The 17,295-nt window shown below is 35.9% G+C and overlaps 1 protein-coding gene across 31 annotated transcripts in view; it reads left to right on the top strand.

Moving 5' to 3' along the window:
• Positions 1–17,295, top strand: part of ADGRL3 (adhesion G protein-coupled receptor L3) — a gene marked incomplete at both ends in the record, with an annotated part of 456,353 nt that overhangs the window by 342,948 nt on the left and 96,110 nt on the right. For all 31 annotated transcript variants that reach the window (XM_084234180.1, XM_084234185.1, XM_084234176.1 and 28 more), the window contains 2 exons: positions 15,829–16,012; positions 16,918–17,040. In XM_084234180.1, the coding sequence (XP_084090306.1) occupies positions 15,829–16,012; positions 16,918–17,040 (307 nt within the window). The remainder of the gene's footprint in view (positions 1–15,828; positions 16,013–16,917; positions 17,041–17,295) is intronic.

The raw sequence follows: 17,295 nt of genomic DNA, 5'->3' as shown, positions 1-17,295 counted from the left end.
CATAAAACATTTAATTGTCACATCTCCTGTTTCATAAGCATGCCCCTTTCAAAGTCAGAAATACATTTCCATTTAAAAAATCTTTCTCAAGAGAAAAATTATTCCAGGATCAGAGATCATGCAGAGCAAAGTTTGTGAAAAAGAGGTTGGAGAGTTCTAGAAATAAAAAAAGAGGTGAATACTGCTAAAATAATCGGTTGAAGGAGATAAATGTTGGAAAATTATGGAAAGGAGTCAAGATTCTGTATTCCGGTAAAAAGCTTTAACCAGGACTATTCCTTATATTTGTGCAAGATTATTTTGATTGCAAACATACTTAGTTTTCCTCTATATCCATTCTTATGTCAGCTATCATCTTTACGTAGGTGTTTCTCAAAAAAATATTAACCAAATGCTTTACACATTTCTAAATTCTTCTCTTAACCCATTCTCCCTATTACTGAATGATGTATTAAAGCACAACTCTGATTATAATTTGACTCTGTTTAAAAATTGTCCATTATTCTCTTTTTCTCTTAAGGAAAAATTCTCGTTTTTGGACTCCAATGCTTGGAAATTTTACTGCTGATTTTTCACACTTTTAACTGACCCCTCCCACACCTTTGGATCCTCAAATCATCTAGTACTTGCCATTTTTGTCTCCGTGCCTTTGTTGTCACTTTACCTTCCACTTAACTTGCTTCTAGATGTGTTCTCATTTCCGGTCTATCCCTTCATATCCCACTAAATGTGTCTATTACTCTAAGGAAGCTTTCATTGTTCCACTTAGTCTGAAGAAATACTCTCACATGAACTTACAACATCCTCCATTTTTCTCTATTACAGCAATCATCAAACTGCATTTTAACATCTGTTCACTTTACTATCTCTGAGTTTCTTGTGAAGGAACAGTGTGATTTTTATTTCTATATCCTTAGGACTGTTTAAATTGTACTTAACACACAGAATAACCTCTAAATTTTTACGATTTACTTGAAACCCCAATCCTATATTTCAGATTGCCAGCTGGTATGTCCACTGCAGTAGAAATCCTCAAAAACACTTGTCTACACTCACTATATTAGTCCTTTTCCTCCCTGTCTGTCTGAATTTCTCCTCATTAGGTTTTTGCCCCCACCACTTTACTGAAATATACTTGTTGAGGTCCTTAGTGACTTCATGCTGCCAAACCCAGTGGCCAGTAGTCAATCTATCTTACTTGAAATCAGAAACTTCTGAAAGTTGACCATTCCCTTGTCCTTGCACAAGCTCATCAGAGCAAAATATTGTCTTTATTTTCCTTTTACCTCATGCTTCTTTTTAGTGGTCTTTGCTGGTTCCTCCTCTTCTCCCAAACCCTTAAGGTTTGACTGCCCCCAACTCAACTCTTAGTTCCTTTGTACAGTCACTCAGTCACTCTTTTGTTGGTTCATTGGTTTAAATGCCATATATATGTCTGTGACTCACATACAATGTCTCCAGCATAGACTATTCTCTTGAAATCCAAAATTATTTTTCCAGCTCAATTCTCAACATGTTCACTTTGTTTTTTAATAGGTAGCTGAAACCCTCCATGTTCAAAACTGAACTCCTAATCTTAACTAACATTAGTTTTACATGCAGTCTTCACCATCTCAGTTGATGTGATTCATTCCACCCTCACTGTTTCTTTCAGTTTTCTTCAGTCATTTTGCCTCTGTAAGGTTTTGAAATATACCTTACCTGTTCCCACTTGAAGCCTTTTGCTCTGGTTGTTCTCTCTGATTGAAATATCCCCTCCAAATATTTGCATTGCTACTTCCTCAGCAACTTAGTCTTTCTTGAACTATAGCCTTTTCTATGAACCCACCTGGACCATCTTATATAAAATCACAAGCCACCCTCTCCCAAGCCCTGCCCATGTCTAAATTTCTCCACATTGCTTATTTTCCTTTTATTGTACCTGGGTACTTAACTTTTTCTAACACATGTAATCATTTAGTTTACTTCTTTTGCCAGGATGTTCAGTTCTAGGATTTTTTTTTTTTCTCTCTGCTCCTCTGCTGCTGGGCCTTAAATATATTCTAAGAGTCTAGAATAATATTGGTACATATTAAATGCTGAAAAACATTTGTTGGATAAATTTATTTACTTCAGAGTAAATATACATAAAATTGAACTGATTATCCCTCAAAATCAATTTCTCTATTGTTTTTCTCTTTATTTTGTAATCGTTCTACCAGTTACCTAGAAAAAAAATCTAGGGTTATTCTTTCAAAACGAGAAGGTTTGGGAATACTTTTGTGGTTGAGTACATTTTGAAACTGATGGAATCTTCTTCCCATATAACTCCTTGATACCACATTCTCTGGTTACTTACTCTTTCTTCATCTCAGTTGTTGACTATTCTTTCTACATTTTCTCCTTGATTATTAATATTTCTAGACCATTAATTCTTCTCCCTCTGCTTGTTCATCTGTGTAATGTTACACATGTAAGTATGTTCAATAGGTTTCCTTAAATTTATGTCACCTAAACCTACATGTCAAGAACAGTTACTATGTGTCAAGCTGAAAGGATTAAGTACATATTTTGGGCCACCAAAATATGCCACTTTGAGTTGAAGTCAACTGAGAAAGAGCAGATGTGGAAGGGCTCTCTGATCTACCCCTTTCTACCTAAAAGCAGATCATATAATTTCCCATGTACCAGAAAGAGCCTTATGCTTATCAACAGGGACTGGGAGCCAATGCCAAAATAGATCTGTATATATAAAAAAAAACCCTAAAATAGCACTTATCATCTATTAGTTTCCCCATATATTTCCTTGTTATTTCCCCACAATTTACTGTCTTTAGAAGCTTGAACCCTTTTCCTTTATCTTGTCACTTCACAAATGTATTGTTGTTTGATTCAAAAATGAATGTAAGTGCTCAGTACTAACTGCTTTTTTTGGTCTTCATATTTCTTGTGTGTACATAAAATTATTACACAAAATTTCTATGCCTTTCAACTGTTAATCAGTCTTCTGTCAGTTTAATTTCTCAGGCTCAGTCACAGAACCTAAGAGGGTAGAGGAAAACTTTGTTCTCACCTACAAAACTTGTCTATACCTTCCTAATGGATGCCATTCAAATATTTTGCACTCAGCATAGGAAAAAATGAATTTATTATGTTTTGTATGCGCTTCCCCTCCACAAGTATTTAACATTCGCTTTCTTTTAGCAAACAGAAATTTTTTCCTCTTCCTTTATTCCCATTGTTAGTACCAGCTGAATAATTACCCTCAAATTCTGTATACTGAATCTCTTTATTTACCTCACTAAATAACTTTAATTAACCAACAAATAATTTTAAGTTATCTTTGGCATCTCTGCTTTTCCCTATTCTAGAACCAGAATGCATGGATTTTTTTTTTTTAGAGGATTACTTTTTTTATTTTTTTTTATAAATTTTATTGTTATATTCCCCATAAAATTGCAGCCCCCCCATTCTGACCCCAATCCCTCCCCTCCCGCCCCCGCCCCCCTAAAAGTGTCTCTGGTTCATAGTTTTTTGTTGATTTTGATTTTCACTTTCTTATATTCATTTTCCTGGTCCCTTATTTAAGTTTTCTAGATTCCTGCTATGAGTGAGACCATCCGGTATTTTTCTTTTTCTTTTTGGCTTATTTCGCTGAGCATGATCCCTTCCAGCGCCATCCACGTTGCTGCAAATTGCATGTGTTTATCTTTTTTGAATGCTGAGTAATATTCCATGGTATATATATACCACATCTTCTTGATCCGGTCATCTATTTTTGGGCATTTGGGTTGTTTCCAAAGCTTAGCTATTGTAAACAGTACTGCTATAAACATAGGGGTGCAGGTGTTGTTTGGAATTGATGTTTCTGTGTCCTTTGGGTAAATACCTAGGAGTGGAATTGCTGGATCATATGGAAGCTCTATGTTTAGTAGGTCCAGAAATCTCCACACAGCTTTCCACAGTGGTTGGACCAGTTTGCACTCCCACCAACAGTACAGAAGAGTTCCTTTTTCTCCACACCCTTGCCAACATTTGTTGTTGCTAGTTTTTTTAATATGTGCCATTCTCACTGGTGTAAGATGGTATCTCATGGTAGTTTTGATTTGCATTTCCCTGATGACAAGTGATGTTGAACATTTTTTCATATGCCTGTTGGCCATTTGCATTTCCTCTTCAGAGAAGTTTCTTTTTAGCTCTTCTGCCCATTTTTTGACTGGATTATTTTCTTTGTTGTTGTTGAGTCTCATCAGCTCTTTGCAGATTTTTGTGATCAGTCCTTTATCATTAGTGTTGGGTGCAAAAATGTTCTCCCAGTTGGTGGGGTTTCTCTTTGTTTTTGTTATTGTCTCTTTTGCTGTGCAAAAGCTCTTTAATTTGATGTAGTCCCAGCTGTTTATCTTTGCCTTCACTATCACTGCTTTGGGTGATGTGTCTGTAAAGATGTCTTTGATGTGCAAATCACGTAGTGTTTCGCCTATATTTCCTTCTATATATTTTATGGTTTCAGGTCTTATGTCTAGTTCTTTAATCCATTTTGAGTTGATTTTTGTGTATGGTGTGAGGTAGTGGTCAAGCTTCATTCTTTTGCATGTAGCGACCCAGTTTTCCCAGCACCATTTATTGAACAAACTTTCTTTGCTCCAATGCATATTCTTTGCTCCTTTGTCAAAGATTAGTTGACCATAAATCTGTGGGTTTATTTCTGTATTTTCTATTTGATTCCATTGGTCTGTATGTCTGTTCTTGTTCCAATACCATGCAGTTTTGATGATTATGGCTTTGTAGTATAGTTTGAAGTCTGGGCGTGTGATGCCTCCATTCCCTTCTTTTTTTTTCAGGAGAGCTTTGGCTATTCGGGGTTTTTTGTGATTCCATATGAATTTCATCAATAATTGTTTTATTTCTTTGAAGAATGACATTGAAATTTTGATTGGAATAGCATTGAATCTGTATATTGCTTTTGGAAGGATGGCCATTTTAATAATGTTTCAGAATGCATGGATTTTGATATGGGTTCTGCCCATGTTAGCTACTTAACCTTTAGCAAGCTACTTAACTTTGCATATCAATTTTCTCATTGCAAGATGAGGTTCATGATCATTTCTACCTTACTGAGTTATTGTGAAAATTAAAGGAGTTGATTCATTTAAAGCATTCAGATGAAAGTCTTAACACACTTGGTAAATTGTTTTCATTATAATTTTCTTAACACCACACTTTTTTATAGAGAGTGTCTTAATTTTTTTTTTTAAAGATTTATTTATTTATACAAGCACTGGGTACAGTCAGAAGCGCGGGAGGGTGAGAGAATTCACCAGAGCCAGAGCGGGGAACAGAACAGGCAAACTGATGAAATACACTACTGAGGGGAGCAGCGGGCGTGGCAGGAGAGGTCTGCTAGCTATGTGAGACCCTCGCCGTTGGCCCGGGAATCAAACCTGTGCTGCAGAGGCTGTGGACAGCTTCTCAGCCCAGCGCTCAACCGCTGTGCCACCAGGAGAGGCACCCCCATTTTAAATTTTTAGTGGCTTCTTGTTACCTTTAGGAAGATTTTATATCCTAACATGGTTTGCAAATCTCTTTGAAAAAGTAGCCTATACGCTTTAATCTTGCTGTCTAGTCCTTTGCACACTGTGTCATAAGGGATTTTTTTTTTCCTTTGATGTACCTGTTGTCTTTCATACCTGTCCCTAGAAGCATATGCTGTATTTTTTGCCTCTTTGGTCAATGTTTAGTTTCACTTTAGAATTATACTTCATGGAGCCTTTCCACTGTAGTGTTTGAAACTTGTGTTTCCATTATTATAATGCTTTTCAGTTTGTATTTGAATTACTGGCTTAATTGTCTGCTTCACTATATTGTCTTCACTTTGAGGGAAGGGAGAACATCCATCTCCTGCAAAATCCCAATTGAAGGTACTTAGTTAATATTTGCTGAATGAATGTTAAGTTGGCAAGAAGTTGAGTCAAGTTTATAGCTCCTCTTAATTCCTATAATACAAAATAGATTTAGTTGACATCGATGATTTAACTCTAAATGAATATAGTGTAAAAAAACAGGTTTTTTTTAAACAATGCTTTTTTTAAAGCACCTGGAGGTGTTTTGAAGAGGCAGAATATTTCTGTAAAACACTAAAGATTCTTATTACTATATTGAAGTATGCTGTGTTGTATACCTAAATTTAATTGAAACTTGAAAATGCCAACATTTTTCTTTAACATAAAAGAGAGGTTGGAGATTAGTAGTTTTATGCTTAATAATGTTAAATGATAGTGATTATAAAACAATTTATTGGTCAGATGTGTAAATATGAGTCACTCGACTTATAATGAAATACCTTCAAATTAAAAACTATCTTGAAGACTCTTCTAACATTTGACCTTTAAAACTTCTATATGAATCTGGGGCCTCCCTGGTAGTGGAGGGGTTAAAGACACAGTGCTATCAAGCTATCCCCAGCCACTGAGGCATGAGTTCGATCCCTGGCCAGGGAGTTAACCCAAATGACACAGCAGACCTCTCCTGTCTAGCCCGCTGTTACCCTCAGCAGTGTATTTCAGTTGATCCGCCTGTTCTGCAACCTACTCTTGTCTCTGGTAAATTCTCTCACCGCCCCCCCAAACCCGCACCTCTGGCCTACACCCCAGTTCTTGCATGCATGCATAAATAAAAAATAAATTTAAAAATAATTATATGGGGTCTCCCCTGGTGGCGCAGTGGTTAAGCACTGGGTTGTGAAGCTGCCCGCAGCCTCCGCAGCACCGGTTCGATCCCCAGCAGACGGTGAGGGTCCCACATGGCCTGACAGATCTCTCCTGCTGCCCGCTGCTCCCCTCAGCAGTGTATTTCCTCGGTCTGCCTGTTCTGTTCCCTGCTCTGGCTCTGGTGAATTCTCTCACCCTCCCGTGCTTCTGACTGTACCCAGTGCTTGTATAAATAAATAAATAAATATTTTAAAAAATTATATGAAACAATATCTAAACATACATTGGCATACAATATCTAAACATATTTTACTTACTAATGACTTTAAACTTTTGCTTTGTTTTAGTTTATTCTCAACTGATAAATTTTGTATCAAGAAGTCAAAAATGAAAAATTAAGACAATTTTATTTTATTTTTTCAAATTATTAATATAAAATCATATAAATAATCATAACATAACTTGCAAATTTATACATGAAGAAAATGTTGAAACATAATTTTATATGAAATATCATAAAACAGTAATATGATGACAGTATATATTGAAAAATGTGGAATTCAAGAGAACACATCAGAAAATCATGATGTGGAAGTAAAGAATAAAATAAATTTCATATTACTGGACAGTTTTTCAAAAGTATATCAAAAGTATGACATACTTTCATAACTTTCATATTAGTTACTAATATGAAATAATTGCTCTTAACTTTCTAATAGGCTTCCTAATGATAATTTGCATATTTATATGCATTTGCTTTATTGTAATACAAAAGAAATTTAAAAATAACTATTGAACTTAATATAAAATTTATTCTTCATTTTTTTTGAGTCTAAATAATTTTTCTCTTTCATTCTTTAAAGTTTTTCAGAGGAAATTTTCTAAAATGATGTCTTCATATATAACTCCTTTGCTTAAAAACTTTTGTAGATTTTTCGCATAGTGCAGCTCAAATTTCTGTTATACTGCAGCTCTTCTGAGAGCTAACTTCTACCTATTATATTCGTATCTCCTTTCCTACTCATCTTTCATCACTCTCTTTTCATGCATCGGTTGATGCAACTAATAATAAGAAGAATCAGGCTATACTATAATAAGGAAGAAATTTGAGAATAGGCATCATGGCTTAAAGGCCAGTTCAAAGGTGAACACCATCAGTGTCAGAGCTTAGGGACATTTTGAAATAACATGCAAGAAGGTGGCCTGAAATTAAATCAGTTATGGTGACACTTTTTTTAATTTTATTTTTATATTCTCCATACAATTGCAACCCCCTTATTTTGACCCCAAGCTCTCCTTTCCCTGCCCCCCCCCACATAGTGTATCTCTGGTTCATAGTTGTTTGTTGATTTTGATTTTTTCTTTCTTATAGCTATTCTTATTCCTGGTACCTTATTTAGATTTTCTAGATTCCTGCTATGAGTGAGACCATCCGGTATTTTTCTTTCTTTCTTTTTTCTTTTCTTTTCTTTTTTTTTTCTTTTTTTTTTAAGATTTGTTTATTTATTTATACAAGCGCTGGGTACAGTCAGAAGCGCCGGAGGGTGAGAAAATTCACCAGAGCAGGGAACAGAACAGGCAGAAGGACCAAAGTACACTGCTGAGGGGAGCAGCAGGCAGCAGGAGAGGTCTGCGTGCCATGTGGGACCCTCACCCGGTGGCTGGGAATAGAACCGGTGCTGCAGAGGCTGCGGGCAGCTTCGCAGCCCAGCGCTCAACCACTGTGCCACCGGGGAGGCCCTTCCGGTATTTTTCTTTTTCTTTCTGGCTTATTTCACTGAGCATGATCCCTTCCAGCTCCATCCACATTGCTGCAAATTGTATGAGTTTATCTTTTTTGAATGCTGAGTAATAGTCCATTGTGTATATGTATATGGTGACACTTTTTAATTGGTTCCCAAGTCCATTTTTCTATCCATGATTGGTGGACAGAATGTCTTCAGATAGAACCCTGCTGTGTGGGGCCCTGCCATCAGAATGAGCAGAGGAGCTCTTGTTTTACAGACGCTTTACATCTGTGTCAGACGCTTTAGTTTTCACCTAGAAGTCTCAATAAGGCATCTTAGATGCAAGATGGAGTTTTTGTGACTCAAAGCAGGCTCAGTACCCCATTTATTCTCCTTCCCCTCAAGCCCAACACATTACTGAACTTAGTTCCATGCCCCCCCCTTTTTTTTTTGGTGCCTAAACCTGGGAGTGAAACCTTTCTTTTTTAAATCATCAGTTTTACTTATAATGATCTTAAATCTGAAATACCCTCATCTTAGTTAAGGAAGTCTGGTCATACTTAAGTATTTAATTCAGGTGTACTTAAGTATTTAATTCAGGTGGCATAACTCGGGGTGAAGGGGGCCAAGGAATCCTATACTTCCAAAATAATATAAACCAAGGTCACCTCAATTAAAATACAAAAACAGAATCAAGCACCTTCTGCCAGCTTTTCTCACTCCTCCTCAGCAAGAATTCATTACTTTTTTGTCCCATATGCTGTGAGTTTTTAGCTCTATGTTGTGTTTACCTGTGCTTGGGAACATAGGCAAATTGAGAGCATACACCATATTTTTCTTACTTTTCTGACTTCACTCAACATCCCTAGGTATTTGCATATCATACATATTTAATAAACTGTCTTTGAATTACATTGAAATAGAGCTTTGTTATGCTTAAAAACATTTTGGAAGGTTTTCTATAGACTATGTTGTTGTTATGCTCAGTGGTCCAGATTTTATATATATATATGTGTGTGTGTGTATATATATATATATACACACACACACACACACACATATATATAGCTGTAGCTCTGCTTTTCTCCTTTTGAACTCTAGTTTTCTTCTTAATTACCTCTAATTCAGCCTGCCTAATTCCAAACCATGGCGATATCTGAGCACTTTATTCTCACAGAAGACTTCTGGGGAGACATGACAAAATGTTAGAGAACTAGAAGAGGAATTTTCAGTTAACCTCTTGAAAATAAGAACATTAATGATTTGATAGCAAAAATAGGCCATCTATGTGTAATGAGCTAAAGGAACTGAAATGTATGATGGAGAAACACAAAAGAATGTGATGTTGCCCTCAGAGCATTTGTAAAGGCAGGACATGGGCACAGTGCAGGTTTTCTGATCCATGCAGACCGGGTAAAGGAGGAGTCAGAGCCCTCAGTAGTTTTGCAGGTTTTTTATTTGGGGTTCACCACGCATATGGCAGGCATGGGTGCTGGCTGGGGGGCTGGGAGGCTGGCGGGCCTCCCAGCCCCCAGCAAGTCTTCACTCTATCTGGGCTCTCTAGCGTTCGTTCTGCTGCTTCTCGGCTTCTCTTTCGGCTTCTGCTTCGGCTTCTGCTTCGGCTTCTGCTTCGGCTTCTGCTGCTGCTGCTGCTGCTGCTGCTGCTGCTGCTGCTGCTGCTGGCTGGGGCTGCTGGCGTCCCCCCGTGACGCCGCCCTTAAAAGCAGTCTTAACTCAGCTGAATCCCATCTACCTATGCCCACACCCTATTCCAGGTGCCCGCCATCAGGCATGCATTCAGGACAAGGATCCATCATCTATCCTGATGGCGGAAGGGCAGAAAAGCCTGACATTTTCTTTACCCTACAGCATTATTGCCTAGTATGAAAGCCAGACACAAATATAAATAATTCTGCTAAAAGTGCATAAGTAGCAAAATTGGAGTCCCTTATGGCATTGTATCTCTGAAATGATATGATTCATGCTGTTGACTAGTTGGTAACATTTTTTCATTTGTAGATATTCTTTACTCTTATAAAATCAATACCTTTAGAGATTTTTTTTTTCTGCTGGTGTGAAAATGGAGAACACACTTAAATTGAATTTTCTGTGGCATTTGCATGAGTGTATGCAACCCTCATGAGCATACCTTTCCTTGAATGGGTGGTATACAATAGTCATGTATGTAAAATAAAATATATAGGATATTCTTTTAGATAATGACACATAATGCAAAGGAAAGAAACAGGTAATCAGTTTCAAGATGGAACATTCTTTCTAGCTGTGCTAATAATGGAAGCCCTCTGAGCAGCTGATCTCATACCTGAATGAGCTCATGATTTAAAATCTTGTCTTTGGAGATATGCAATGGTGGTAAAGTTATGCATCTTTTTCACAAGATATTCATGCTATTTGGTTTTTTTGTTTGTTTGTTTGTTTGTTTGTTTGGTGGTTTTCAAGTGGGAAAATGTAGGTAACTAAGTTCCCTAGGTGATTCTGTTTACTTCTAGTTAGAGATTTATTGCTCACCTGGGTAAGAAGAGCCATTGATGTGTTGTTTCTCACCCTGTTCCTTTGTTGTATTCTTCCTGAGGAAAGAAGGCTATTTCCCAAGCACATTCTCTTGGAATAAATTACAAACTATTATAGCAGAATATATAGCTGATTTTGCCCAAACATTTTCACAGTAGTTATAACACATAAATAAATTGTCCACATTGAAATATATAATGTATACAACACCTTTAACAAACACAGTACAATTATATGCTCTAAGTAAAACTAGTTAAGTGAATTTGCTTAAGACATGAATTTAATAGAGTCCCTATAAAATAGTGTTGTATAATACAAATATGTGTCCCTAAGGATATGTTATATTTATGTCTTGGCATGATTCTAAGTGACTTTTCACATTTTTGAATTTATATTTAATGTTTAGAAACCACCAAAAGTTAGACTCTGAAACAATATAATATGAAGAGTAATATCTTCGTATTATATTAAGAGTAATGGGATACCCCTTCTTGCCTTCAAATGGAGGCAAGACAGGCAAGACAAATTTTCTTGTGCAGCTCATATGTCCTTGATTGACTAGAAAACATAAATTTGCCCAAAAGCACGCTAAAAATTTTAGTAACAGAAATAGAATGCGAATACTCAGGATTATATCCAGTTTCCATTACTTTACAAACTTACTGATTAACCTTTAATGTCTGGCAAGAACATTTTTTATTCTCAAAATTTTAGATTGTTTAATTTTGTACATATCAGAATTATGAGGTGTTTTTTCTCATTTATCAATTCATTGTAATGAGAATATAAATTTCTATATGATCAATTCAGTTCAATTTTTACCTTTTGCATATTCTCTACCAAATTTAAAATGAAAATTTAAAAATAAGGTATAAATTTCAGAAAAATATAGATGAAGGTAAAAATTGATGAATGCTTTTGGACATTAAACTGGTTCTCCAGTACTTCACTTTAGTCAAATTCATTGTACATTTTTCATTTATCCTTCATTTTAGTCAAATTCATTGTACATTTTTCATTTATCCTTCATTCTAAATATAGTGAAGTTCATCTCTTTGTAACTACAGTGAAAATCAACCTGTATTTAAAGCAGTGTTGCTAATGCTAGCAATACAAATAACTAGTTTGAGAAAAAAGAAATTATAACAACTGTCATTTGACAGAAAAACATACAATGGCATAAATGTATAAAGAAAGCAAAATATAGACATTATTTTGTCATTGAGGAGCTTTATGGCTATTTAATTTACCTTCATTAAATTGCAAACAGGGACATATGTGCAACCTTAGGAAACTTAAGTTGTATTAATTATAAAGCTATTAAACTTGACTTGTCTTTGCTGTCTCAGTAGCAGAAAACAGGTCAGTTAGTTTAAATCTCTAGAGTACACATTATGAACTATTTAATACACAAGTTCCTATACTTGCTTATTCCTCAAAGTTCCAGGTAGAATGGACTGTAATAGTTATGTTGTATAGCTCTATATATGAAGATTGCATTGCAAAATAATCCTTACAGATCTAACTTGAGCTTGCTTGACTCTTGGAATTATCAGATATGATTTCTGCTTCTGCTTTGTTCAGTGAAGACAGCTTGTTTCCACATTGAATTTTGATATCAAATGAAAATAGAGGCAAGATTACACCTTAAGCAGTCAGGATGAACTAGGCAACCTTATGAAATAATTATATTTGCACCTCAAATTTATAAATTATAAGGAAGTGATTTGTCCAACATCACACAGCTATAAGCAGCAGAGTCCAGACACAAACTTAGCAGATGTGGATCTAAATCCCACACTCTGATTTGGGCACTACAGAGTTCTGTTTCTAAGCAATTATGAACAGGTGTTTTGTTAGATTTATGTCTTAACACATCCAGGTTTTAGGAATATATTTCAAGTCTGTCATTTATCTCATAAAATTGGAATAATTTGGGCTTTAATAGAAAGCTTCTCTAAAGACTATGCTTATTTGCAAAAATTAAATTGTTGAAAATGTATTCAAACTTTATAACTATGAAAAGTATCTCACCTTATGCATTTTCTTTTTTTTAAATAAAGATTTATTTATTTATGTATATAGGAACTGGGGAACTCTGGAGGGGAACTCACCCTCCAGAGGTGAGGAGGGTGAGAGGATTCACCAGAGACAGTGTGGGGAACAGAATAGGCAGATTGACTGAAATACACTGCTGAGGGGAGCAGTGGGCGAGTCAGGAGAGGTCTGCTGTTCCATGTGGGTAGCTCCCTGGCTGGGGATCAAATTCATGCTGCAGTGGTTGTGGATAGTTTAGTAGGTTACATCTTAACCCCTTGCGCCACCAGGGAGGCCCCCTTATGCATTTTTCAATTGCAAACCTCAGATAAGTATTAACAGGGTGATCTGAAGCATTTACAATCTATTAAAAGAAGTATTTTATCTAAAATAGTCTGTTGCAAGGGCCTCCCTGGTAGTGCAAGGGGTTAACACTCAACCTGTGAAGCTATCTATAGCCACTGCAGCAAAATTTAAATCCCCACTCAGGGTTCTAACCCACATGGCACAGCAGTCCTCTCCTGTCTTGTCCACTGCTCCCTCAGCAGTGTATTTCACTACATCTGCTGTTGTGTTCTCCACTCTGTCTCTGTCGATTCCTCTCACCCCCCACACATCTGGCCTATACCCCAGTTCTTGTATGCATAAATAAATAAATCTTAAAAAAAAAAAAGTCTGTTGCAAACAAGTCCCTATTTAGAACATTCTCAAATGTGACCAGGGTGTATCTTTTCCTTATTTGTCTCTTTTGGCTTTTTCCTTTTTAAATTTTTTTTAAGATTTATTTATATATACAATAACTGGGGTACAGGCCAGAGGTGCAGGAAGTGAGAGGATTCACCAGAGACAGAATGGAGAACAGAACAGGAAGATCCACTGAAATACACTGCTGAGGGGAGAACTGGGCGAGACAGGAGAAGTCTGCTGAGCCACGTGGGTTATCTCCCTAGCTGGGGATGGAAACTTGTACTGCAGTGGCTATGGAGAGCTTGATAGCGCTGCATCTTAACTCTTTGCGCCACCAGGGGGCCCCCCTTTTGCATTTTTTAATTAAAAAATTAAAAGCTATGAAGTGCAGAACAGAAATACTTTATTATCCCTATTAAATGTTTCCTGAATTAAGACTGAAATTAATCAGTATATAAAGATGATTAGCTAATGATAGAATGACTCCTCCTAAAAGAATTGGCATGATTTTTGTTGTAGGTGGGATTTTCAGAGCATTTTTAATGAATTTAGAGAATTATTTAATCCCAGAAAGAATACTTCTCTGTATTCAAGAGGTCTGTGTTCTCTGTTTGGCTTCAGAAAATACCTAAACCTTTTTTTTTTGTTGTTTATTTGTTTCCTATCTGGCACCTCCTTTTTGGCATATCCTGTTGGCATTGCCCCTATTGAGACCTTCCTGGAAAGCAGATCTTTTTGTTGTGGTGCGGAAATGCTTTTGTCTGGCTTCTAGGTCATGCTTTAAACCCAGAACAAATGACAGAGCTAAACACAATATGTGAAAATGCCAGTCATTAAGCTCATGAGAGATTTTTTTTTTTTTAAAAAAATGACTCAAAGTACTCGAGTTGTAAGTAGAACTATTTTACATTAAAGCCCAGTGATGTTGATTTTTGCCAAAACTTGGAAGAGCTGGGGAAAATACCAGGAAAAATAACTTTTATCAAAGACAAATTAGTTTTTGAAGCTGGTGTTAATTGGCAGCCAAGGTGTTTCATTATGAAGCTGAATTTTTAACAGTTGTTAACTTGGTTACTATGAAAACTTCAGCCAGAAGAAAACACTGCAGTGTAATGGGTATTTCTCCATTCTCTTCAGTCCCTCTTGCCAACACACGTCAATAATGTGAGTTTGGTTTAAAAACACCTATGTGCTGCCTAAAATTTGGCTGTGTTAGTTGTTTATTCAAGCTTATTTCTGGATTAGGTGAATATTTCGTAATAAACAGGTTCGTGGATTATCACTTTCAAACTGCAGCTGTTGTATTTTCTATTTTGCAATTCTCTGTTTGAATGAAACCTTAGGAAGAAGTTATTGAGAGCTGTTTTTTCTTTGTAACCTAGAGCATAAAGCAAACCACAGGAAATAGATAAATTGTAACCAGAGAGATGATTTTTTGGATGAAGCAATGAGAAATGTGGTGCTTTATCTCTATGTGTGAGTGTACCTACCGCTGATTGTTTTTAAGGAAAAACACCTAAGGGCCATAGGTAGTGAGGTCCAACTGCTTATTCTCCTCTCTTATAGTAAACAGCATGAAGACGGTTTCTCTCCACACATAACACATCCAAAGCCCCTGGGAGTGTGTATGCTTTGATATTTTCCCATTCTTATGTTTCACTAGCTGGCTTAGAAAAAAAATGGGTTTGCTCAGTGAGTCCTCACCCTATGGCAGCATTTTTTTTTCTCCTGTCCTGTCTAGAGTCATCCTTTTAATCTCAAATGGTTTTATGGTGACATATAGAAAAAAAAAAAAATTGGTGGTGATGTGAAAAAAAATTTTGGTTTAAATTACCTGTCAACAGTTCAGCTGCCAAATAATTTAATTATGATTATAGTCTTATTGAAGCCTTTTCTATTGATTCTAAGAAACAAGCACAGCTATATTTGTTGTCCTTCAAAACAAAAGATTTTTGCCTTGCCTTGTAAAATTTCAGCTAGGGTTTTACAGAACAAAATAATGAATGCTTCTGCTGCAATATGTCACAGGGGAGGCTGGGGACAATACTGAACTCATGCACACCACTGATCCTTGCTTGCTAGGCAACATGTACACCTGGCTTTCTGACAGCTCTGTGGGTTCACCAGAGACCTCTGTCATTCTGTTCATCTTCCTGTAGGCCATGGTTGAGACAGTTAACAACCTCCTCCAGCCACAAGCCTTGAATGCATGGAGAGACCTGACTACAAGTGATCAACTTCGTGCAGCCACCATGTTGCTTGACACTGTGGAGGAGAGTGCTTTTGTGCTGGCTGATAACCTTTTGAAGACTGACATTGTCAGAGAGAACACAGACAATATCCGTAAGTGGCCTTTATTACAGAGAAGTCTCAGGGACCCTTGTACAGCAGAAAAGAGGGAAAAAAATTATCTATGATGGTCCAGATATTAGGAGTGATACTTTATATCTGTAGAGATGGTACTCTTTTTCCATATTTAGGGAAATATAACTTCTCGTCTTAAGGGATCTTCATAATCTTGCATGTTATCTATCTTAGGACATTCAATATTGGGTATATTAGTCTAGACCATTTACATTGAGGTCCGTTTATTTTTTTCAGTTCTTATGTATGAATGTATATATGTATATATTGTACTACATAGAATTTTATCCTCTTAATACAGGGCTTATAGTTCATTTTGGATAATTAGAGGGTCTTTGAATTAAATACTATAAGATAAATACCAGTCATTTACTTGACTGTGATAATACAATTTTTGGTAATTATGTCATTGGCTCATAAAGAGTATAAATCTATTATCATTGGGTATATAAGGATATATCTGATCATTTAATTTTAGAAGATTTGATAAAGCTGCCTCAAATGTACTAGATTTAAAGATAGATCAATATTGATATAATAATATAGCTCTTGGATTAAAAGATTGCTTAATTCATAACATAAAGATAATATTTGAAAATAAACTTGAAATCAATAACAATATACAAGGATTTAATCTTAAATTTTAACTTGTAGACTTTATAATTGATACATTTGCATTTTTATTTCAATTGGTTTAATATGCTTTATCTTGAAAAATTAAAATACTAAAGAATACTTTCTAGATACAAAATTAAACTACTATAAAGCATTACAAATATAACAATTTTCGTGTTTTGATTTCAGAACTATTTCAGTCATTTAATGCATTGTCTTAGTGCTAGAATTTTTCTCAATGAGCATTAATATCTCTTTGCTCTTAACAGAATTGGAAGTTGCAAGACTGAGTACAGAAGGAAACTTAGAAGACCTAAAATTTCCAGAAAACATGGTTCATGGAAGCACTATCCAACTTTCTGCAAATACTTTAAAACAAAATGGCCGAAATGGTAGGTTAGAGTTCATTTGTTAAGTGAGATGTAATTGAACTTTTCTTTAGCTCCCTGCTTCTTGGCTTGGAGTTTTAGATCCTTAATCCAAGAGTTCTTCATATCTCTCCTCTTCTCTTTTTCCTCTTCTCTTCCTTCTGTTTTTTTTGACTCCTGAACCAACAATATTTAATGACATTTGTTTTACAAAATTCTCAATCAGATTTAAAAATTGTTCTGCTCTTTTCAGTTGCAGTAAAATGTCAGTAACTTGAA

This window comes from Talpa europaea (genome assembly GCF_964194135.1).
Source record: "Talpa europaea genome assembly, chromosome: 5".
NCBI lineage: Eukaryota > Metazoa > Chordata > Mammalia > Eulipotyphla > Talpidae > Talpa > Talpa europaea.
Note: the sequence above shows the minus strand (reverse complement) of the source record. Positions and strands in the feature narration are given on the sequence as shown.